Source organism: Rhynchophorus ferrugineus, unplaced genomic scaffold (genome assembly GCF_030347505.1).
Source record: "Rhynchophorus ferrugineus isolate W39M unplaced genomic scaffold, kcgeb_rfMv2 rfM6, whole genome shotgun sequence".
Classification (NCBI taxonomy): Eukaryota; Metazoa; Arthropoda; class Insecta; order Coleoptera; family Curculionidae; genus Rhynchophorus; species Rhynchophorus ferrugineus.
Genome location: NW_027472585.1, coordinates 36,467,285 through 36,476,385, shown reverse-complemented (window position 1 = coordinate 36,476,385; position 9,101 = coordinate 36,467,285). Strand labels below are relative to the sequence as shown.

The 9,101-nt window shown below is 34.2% G+C and overlaps 2 protein-coding genes across 4 annotated transcripts; one reads left to right on the top strand and one right to left on the bottom strand.

The window, feature by feature from the left end:
- Positions 1-2,495, bottom strand: LOC143199058 (uncharacterized). 2 transcript variants are annotated; one of them, XM_076408791.1, is made up of 4 exons: positions 1,866-2,495; positions 1,311-1,581; positions 1,086-1,253; positions 1-996 (listed from the first exon to the last, which is right to left on the bottom strand). In XM_076408791.1, exons 1-4 carry the CDS (start codon positions 2,364-2,366, stop codon positions 131-133), a joined length of 1,806 nt encoding a protein of 601 aa, XP_076264906.1. In that variant the 5' UTR covers positions 2,367-2,495; the 3' UTR covers positions 1-130. The 2 variants fall into 2 exon arrangements, with proteins under 2 accessions (XP_076264906.1, XP_076264905.1); XM_076408790.1 differs by having other exon boundaries at positions 1,086-1,581.
- A 1,169-nt stretch (positions 2,496-3,664) lies between these two features.
- On the top strand, positions 3,665-8,790 carry LOC143199063 (actin, muscle). Of its 2 annotated transcripts, none has more exons than XM_076408794.1 (5): positions 3,665-3,821; positions 5,746-6,124; positions 7,650-7,846; positions 7,902-8,124; positions 8,187-8,790. In XM_076408794.1, the coding sequence occupies exons 2-5, from the start codon at positions 5,775-5,777 to the stop codon at positions 8,545-8,547; spliced, it is 1,131 nt and encodes a 376-aa protein (XP_076264909.1). In that variant the 5' UTR covers positions 3,665-3,821; positions 5,746-5,774; the 3' UTR covers positions 8,548-8,790. The 2 variants fall into 2 exon arrangements, with proteins under 2 accessions (XP_076264909.1, XP_076264910.1); XM_076408795.1 differs by lacking the exon at positions 3,665-3,821 and adding an exon at positions 3,823-3,956.
- Positions 8,791-9,101: the final 311 nt, after the last annotated feature.

Here is a 9,101-nt window from a genome sequence, read left to right as displayed (position 1 = left end):
TTACATATTTGCAAATGTATTTAATCGATTTCACTGAATGGCAAGATTCAACGTTGATGTGTGCTTTGAATGTCTTTGATAAAATGGGTGAATATGGAACAATCCAACGATTATCTATTTCAATATCTTGTTAATTTAATTTGACAATTGTTGATTTTCCATTGTCTGCTGTCGATCTGCGACGATACAATGGATAACCGTCATTACCAGTAATTGTTTCCGATATTAATGTCCGTGGATATCGTTTTGAACATTTACCATCCATCATACACGGTGAATTTTGATTAAGAGTTCCACAGGGACCATGTATCATGTTTTTGATAACTACCTCATGCAATCCAGGATCTACTTGTACATTAGGGATTTCAGCTGATATCACTGCATCAAGTTCATTTGGCCTTATCTTTTCAACCAACCAAATCAAAATGTGTGCATGTGGCAATCCTCGTTTCTGCCACTCCACAGAATACATCCAGCAGCGTGTCTCACCAAACACATTATGTTTTACGATGAAATTCATTAAAGATTTCAACTTTTGTCTAAAGACTCTGGCTGTAATATCATGACGATCAATGGATGATTTCCCAGGTAATAACTCCTGCTTAATTTCTATCCATTGCGGATTGAATGTAAATGTGATGAACAAATCTGCTGTACCATAATGACGAACATACGACATGGCATCTTGAGCATATTCGTGCATATGCCGAGGGCTTCCGATGTATGTTGCTGGAAGAATAGTCATCCGACCGACATTCTGTGCATTTCCATCAGTATTAATCGCATCTCGAAGGTGAATATACTCTTCAGATCGGAGTTTGGTTTGATTCAACCTGATGAATGTTAATCTCTCCGTTTCAATTTTAACATACATGTCATCAACATATTTGTGATATAATCGCCGACATTTCAATATGTGATTATCTGCATTTTCCCGAATCATTAGGCGGTATGAATAATAGTTCATTGAACTGACTTTTTTGTTGGTTTCAGAACCTGTAAACAGATTTTGTTTTAATAACATTCAAATACATAATATAGTGACTGAGATATTATCGCCATAGCTAAACTAATATTTTAGTTACCTGTAATGGGATTTATCATTTTTATTGATAAATCGTAGCCATCTTCACCTTGCCAAAATATAATGGGATATTGCAGTGCATCATATGAGCGGTGTGTTTCCTTTATAGGTTGTAATTGAAAATTCCGACGATGTAAAACAATATCACGGGATTCCAAGTTTTCTCCAACTACAACGATAGCAACTTCATCAATAGTTGGTGCATTAAAACGTCTTGTATGTTGACCTGCAGGTGTTTTATCAGCTCTGATTACAATTTTGTGATTATCGGATGGCATCAGATCCAGGGCAGTTTTAAACAATATAATCAATTGATTGTGTTGATGAAATAAAGTTTGTAATTGTTCTACAATAGACCTTTTTACTAAATTGTTATGTGCACAACGCAGATCAATTTCTTGTGGTGAATTGCCCATAAAATAAATTTGCAGGAATTTGTTGTCGCTATCTGACACTGGTAACAGTGAACCTGCTCTGTGATATATTTGCCCTTGTATCTGTAAATAAAAAAAATATTATGGTGTGGTATAAATTAATGGATTGTCAATGATCAAACTTAAATAATATTTGATCTTAAAAAGTATATATTTAGTTTTAACTAATATCTATCAAATATAAAATATAATAAAAGTGTCACTGAAACTGAATCACCATATAATATGATGACTAAGTGATATATTTCGTAATGATTAAGAAATTGAAGATTAGTAACACATCTTAACTTTGGTGACAGAAAATTTTGTTCGCTAAAATAATTATGAGTAACTGCTATAATACATACCTTGAAAGTTGGCATAAAATTTTCCCGAACTGCATTTGTTGCCCCAAATGAAGTCATTTGAAAGCAATTGTTATATTGTTGAATATGTGTCAAAAAGTGTATAGAATCTGTTCCTATTCCTGAAACCAATGAGTACAATGGTTCTGGTGGTGGATCCAATTGTATCAATTTCACTTTACCATTTGCGCAACACAATCCATTGGCATCGTTTTTGTATTTTAATGCCTTACAGTGTGAGCAAACCAAGTTCATAGAACCAATAACAACACATTGGTAGTTACTGTAGTCAATTGACACATCGTAACTGAAAGCAGCTGGATTCAAACTTGCGCGATTATTAGTTGAATGTCGCGCTCGCGCTTCACGCGTTTGTGATATCCGAATTCTTTCACGTTCATTTCCGTCGTCACGTTCTTGTGCAGTACGATTAGATCGGTAATTAGCTTGGTTTATAGCATTTCTGGTTCTTCTACCTAAATTGCTTCGTCTTATAGGAGGCATATCAAATATAAATTATTTTTTCACTAATCACGAACTAAACAAACACTAACTAACTAAACACTCTGCACAAAACACGATATACGAATTTGTTTCGTGTATCACTTGACAATTCATCTGTCATCTGTCAAAAGTCATCTGTAACAGACAACTTTTTTTTTTTAAATTTGATATGACTTGAACTCAAATCCTTTTAATCCGTACGAATTGTTTTATTTATTTAAAATTTTTTATTTGTTTAAAATTTAATTCAAATTTTAAATAAATAAAACAATTCGTACGGCTTAAAAGGATTTGAGTTCAAGTCATATCAAATTTAAAAAAAAAAGTTGTCTGTTACAGATGACTTTTGACAGATGACAGATGAATTGTCAACTGATACACGAAACAAATTCAAACAAAAAGGGCTATTTTTAGGGTTTTTCCAGCAATAATTCTAATTTTTCTCGCCGTAAAAACCATCCCTGAACTTCAACGAACATTTTAAAAAAAGATTTGGCCAAATTGGTCCAGGCGTTGTTGAGTTATGCGCTTAGGAACATGTTTTGCGATTCATTTTTATATATAAGATTGTAAATGCTGGACGGTCTTTATTATATTAAAGGAGAATGTTGTTTGTTAATTGTTTCCTTTTTTGTATGTTATATTAAAATGTGAAAGATGGCGTTCATTTGGGCTTTAGAATATTTTAGGGCTTTTGAATAATTTCAAAATTACTTAAGTTACTTGAAGTTTAATATATTAATTTTTATTATAGAGAGAATTAATTGGTATTAACACTGGACAATAACCACACTATACATAATTATAAAATATAATATTAATTACTATTAGTGTTATATTAGTAAATTAATAAAATTCATTATGTCAAAATTATAATATTCAGGACACCATTTATTTGTAATTAATAAAATAATTATTGTATAACAGTCTATAAGTAGTGAAACCTTTTAAGAATACCTTCTAATACCCCTTTTTTAAATTGTTACCACACATGGTTTGTTTCTTTGAACTAATTTTAACATAAATGGGACTACACTAATGTATATTAAATATAAAATGTGTATCAAAACAAATTTTAGGTACGTACAACTTACGTGTAATGATTTTAAAAATATATAAGCTCTATGTTCTCGCCATAAATGGTAAACAGAGAACTTCATAGCAATTTAATTACAATACAATTTCGAACTACGGTACGGACCCACCCAAGGGGGCAAGGAGAGGGGGTTCGTTACGCGAGTACTCCAGGTGTCGTTAGAGAGGGGGGGCTGCAGAATAGTCAGCCCCCCGACCAAATAAGGGCGACGCGAGAACGTATGCGCCCAAAACTGCCGCCGTCCATTTATGGGCCCTGTCGGCGCTTATATACAGGGGGGCCCTTATAAAAACGCACACCTTCCCGCACTTCGGCACTCGCACACCGCTATATCGACGGGTCACAAGTCAGTTTTTAAGGTTAGTATGCGCAGTCTGTGTCTATATTTTTTTCAAATATTCTGTTAGATCGCTTGGGGGGCAGCGAAAATTAGAAGTTGCGGGTGGACGAGACACGATCTATCCGATCCGTTGGAGAATCAGTGACGATCAATTGTACGCGTAACTTTTTTTGGATCGGTACATTCAATCAGTTTGTTTCTGTATTGTGTCATTTTACAAGTGTGTGGTGATTTCGTGTTTTTTTGTAACGTTGTTAGTGAGCTAAATCGGCGACGCGCGATTCTGAGTTTTTAGAAGACGAATATAAATTATCAATTTAATATTGGGGTATTTAATAATTAATAATTTTCGTTTACATATAAAGCATATAGGAAAAAAAGCTATAAGAATGTATCCATTTATTTTTCTTATTTAAAAATTTAATTATTAGAAACAGTTTAATTTACGATAACAGAATTTCGTTTGTTTGAGTTGAATGAAACACGTACTAATACGAGAAATTTGTCACTTTGTTTATTTGGCCAACATCCAAATTGCTTTTATGTACCTGAAAATCCATTTAGATACATTATTTCCAAAATATAGGTATTCCTGTTTTCAGTTCAAACATGGATTATTCATTATCAAAATTTTATCCATTTAAATTGTTTTTTTTATATTTGATTAATTTATCTTTTTGCTTCCAAAATGTTTGTAATATTTCTTATTAATATCCATATTTTTTCTTAAGATATTTTAATAATCTTTACTTTGATTTTAAGCGATTTTATTGCATAGTATGTCCATTTTTGGTAAACGTTTTAATTAAATATATAATTCGCTGACGCATTTGATCCATTTTGAGGTTTGTTGTGTCATCAAAATTACATCGGATGTTTGCTGATTAATAAATTTTCTGTATACATTTTTACCGCCAATTTTTCCATTAAAACAAAAAATCTTAAAAGGCTTCTTTTAAAAATGTTGAAGTATAATTTATGATGTTTTATGTTAGGAAAATATTATTGCATTTTCTTTATTTTTACCTTTATTCATAGTAAAGTAAAAAACATCTCAATTTAAATGTATTCTTTATGAAGGTGATGAGGTATAGTTCTTAAGCGAAATACGATTTTTACGCTTCGTTTACCTTGGGTCATCATGTTCCTCACCACCCCATATAATAATTATATCAAGTAACGTTTAATAGTTTTATTAATTGCTTATTTAGCGAGAACACATTTTTTTAGGCCGTTCAGTCACTATCAAAACGAAATGTTGAATTGTAATTTATGGTGTTTTATGTTATCTAAATATTATCGAATTTTCTTTTCTTCTAGCTTTATTTATAGTAAACTATAGAATATTTCAATTTAGTTTTATTCTTTATAAAGGTGATGAGGTATAGTTCTTAATCGAAATATAATTTTTTCCTTTTATCGTTTGTCTTGGGCCATCATGTTTCTCACCACCTCATATAATAATTACGTATCTAGTAACTTTTAATAGTTCCATTAATTGCTTATTTCGCGAGAACACATGTGTGTGTGTGTGTGTGTGTAAATCAATTTTATTTTTAATGGGATTCCTTCTACCTTTATTTACAGTAAACTAAAGTAACATTTCCATTAATTGCTTATTTAGCCAGACGATATTTTTTTAACCGTTCAGTCACTATGGAGAGAAATCATAGTCATTATACCTATGCTGTCTAAAAATAGGCCTGGACCGAATAAATCGTCAATACCTATCCGTCGTTACGAGAGAGCATTTATTTAAATTAAATTAAGGACGCTGTCAAATTGGGATGCGGCGCCGCTATGCAATCGACTTGATCGAAAAAAACTATTTTTAGTTCAATTACACTATTAAATTACCCGATTCTATTTTAATTGATCTTTAATTATGTCGCCGAGTTTGGTTCTGAGTTATCATTAGCGTCATCGTTATGTGCATTTTACAGGGGCAGTTCACTAACAACAAACAACCACAATGTGTGACGACGATGTAGCAGCTCTTGTCGTGGACAACGGTTCCGGTATGTGCAAGGCCGGATTCGCCGGTGATGACGCTCCCAGGGCCGTGTTCCCATCCATCGTCGGTCGCCCAAGACATCAAGGTGTCATGGTCGGTATGGGTCAGAAGGACTCGTACGTCGGTGATGAAGCTCAAAGCAAAAGAGGTATCCTGACTTTGAAGTACCCCATCGAACACGGTATCATCACCAACTGGGACGATATGGAAAAGATCTGGCATCACACTTTCTACAATGAACTCCGCGTCGCCCCCGAAGAGCACCCCATCTTGTTGACTGAAGCTCCTCTTAACCCCAAGGCCAACAGGTAATATTGGCATTGTCTGATGTATGCAGGCTCAAAAAAAAAAAAAATTAAAATTACAAAGTAGTTATTCTACGATAGAGACTTTGGGTTTAACATTTACCTCATCTATGTTTTTAATGTGCATTGGATTTTACTTATAACTTCACTGAATTAGATCAAATTATTTTACTCTTTTTAATCCTTTTTAAGCCTCTTTGGACGTAGCCCTTGATAAAGTTACCGACAGTTTCTGCCTTCTGGTCTTTATACAGATTGTCGTTACGAATGTACCATAGATCATCAACAATACCTCGCAGTAACTTGTTTTGGAATATTTGTATAATATTTCTATTCCTTTGGCTGGTACACTCACAGAGTTGAACACTATATTTCCCCACTAGTTTGAAGGCTTGGTAAAGCAAACAGTTATTTATAATGATAGGGCTAATAATTTGGTAATTTTTTTGTACTTCAGCTACAGTTATTCATATTTTCTTTAACATGTGGCTTCCACTTGAATATAACTTCAAGGGCCATACCCAGATATTTGGCTGTTTTTTCATATGGGACTACTTACTCACTTATATATACTGGCTTGTGCTGTATTCTTTTTTTGGAGAAATCAATATGCACTGATTTATTTTTATTAATTTAGATTTTTCTCTATTTTTCTGTCCGGCATTGTATTTAGGCAAAGCTATTTGTAACTTTTCGGTTGATTCAGTATTGTAATCTCCAAGAGCTGCGACTGCAGTGTCATCTGCAAATATAGCAATAACTTTTTAATGAATGTAGGCAAGTCTTGAGTGTACAGCAGATAAAGGACTCCCAATAAAATTCCACTTGAAAACATTCAATCGTTTCTTCTATTAACAAGACAGCAATTACTTGGCTTTGGCATATTGTAGTCAATACAATCGGTGATTGGCCTGAGTTTAGTTCCAGATTTTCTTTAGTTTGCGTATAATTGCTTGAAATGTTTCTACCGATGTAGAAATCCAGCAGGTCTGGGATCTTATCTGGATCTGTTGGTCAATATGTGGGTTTAACTGTCGAAATAGTTTCACAACTATATGCCTTTAACAATTTATCTACTCGTATTGTAATGAGTCTCGAACCTCAATGTGTACATTACAACATTAAAGTCACCCCCTATAATAAATCGATTTCCCACTGTATTAAAAAATTGTATCTTGCAAATTTGATACTGTATTTTGGTGGGCTATATAAACTGTCTACTTTGATAGTGCCGTTATTAGTAATAATATTCACAGCTCTGACCTGGATATTTTCTGAATCGATTTTAATTAGTTCAAAATATTGAATATTTTTTTTATTATTAAAATATAATGTAACCAATAATGTATATAAAAAAGTAATATGTAATAAACTTTTGAAATTAAGTGCCAAAAACAAGATAATATTTGGTATTGCATTTTAAAGGTTTATGTACTTATTTTAAAAAGAGTCGTAAAAAAATAACGATACATTTAAAACGAAATACCCATATTCAATATTCAAATGTTGATGCCCGTGTTCATTGCAGGGAAAAGATGACGCAAATCATGTTTGAAACTTTCAATACCCCAGCCATGTACGTAGCCATCCAAGCCGTACTTTCCCTGTACGCTTCCGGTCGTACCACCGGTATCGTACTTGACTCTGGTGACGGCGTATCTCACACCGTTCCCATTTACGAAGGTTACGCCTTACCTCATGCCATCCTCCGTTTGGATCTGGCCGGTAAGACCCCATCTCTCAATTCGTCGTGTTTTTTCTCAATACATTCTTTCAATAGGACGTGACTTGACTGACTACTTGATGAAGATCCTCACCGAAAGAGGTTACTCCTTCACCACCACCGCTGAGAGGGAAATCGTTCGCGACATCAAGGAAAAACTGTGCTACGTCGCTTTGGACTTTGAACAAGAAATGGCCACCGCCGCCAACTCCACTTCCTTGGAAAAGAGCTACGAACTTCCCGACGGTCAAGTAATCACCATCGGTAACGAGAGATTCAGGTACTTAATTCTATACAATCGATTGGTGTTGAACGTTATCTTCATCAAAATAATCTGAACAGGTGTCCAGAAGCTTTGTTCCAACCTTCCTTCTTGGGTATGGAATCCTGCGGTATCCACGAGACCGTCTACAACTCCATCATGAAGTGCGACGTCGATATCCGTAAGGACTTGTACGCCAACACTGTGCTCTCCGGTGGTACCACCATGTATCCCGGTATCGCCGATCGTATGCAGAAGGAAATTACCGCCCTGGCCCCGTCCACCATCAAGATTAAGATCATCGCTCCCCCAGAAAGGAAATACTCCGTCTGGATCGGTGGATCCATCTTGGCCTCCCTCTCCACCTTCCAACAGATGTGGATCTCCAAACAGGAATACGACGAATCCGGTCCCGGCATCGTCCACCGTAAATGCTTCTAAATTTCCAAACCATGTGATTATCTATACCATCATCGTTCTGACAACTCGAGTTATACGGTCCGTTGTGACCGTAGCACTGCCCCTTAAGACTTATAAATCATCTCTAAATACTAACCTTTTTGTTTGTATAATTTTTAATATCCATTACTGTTAAGATATTAGTATTTTAAATCATGAGAATGTGTAGGTTAAACAACTCTTTGTATGTAAGGTTTTATGCAATTACATCGGAATTTTTAAAAATGTTTTTTTATTTCAAACGTCCATTAATTATCAACCTCACTGATTATTATGAGATCATATATTTTCTTTTATTATTAATTCCATCTTACATTAGATATTCTTAGTACAATCTTGATTTATAAATTAATTTATTACTACTGTTCTGTTGTACTTGCATTAATACACAAGCAAAGCGAGTTCGGGATTAATAAATACATCGGTATGTATTTCTTAAGTTAAAGTAAAACTAAACTTATTCGTTTTCTATACCAATTCGTTTGATTCGCTTCAATATGATTTCCTACGTGTTGCCGGTAGTTGTATTTCTTCCA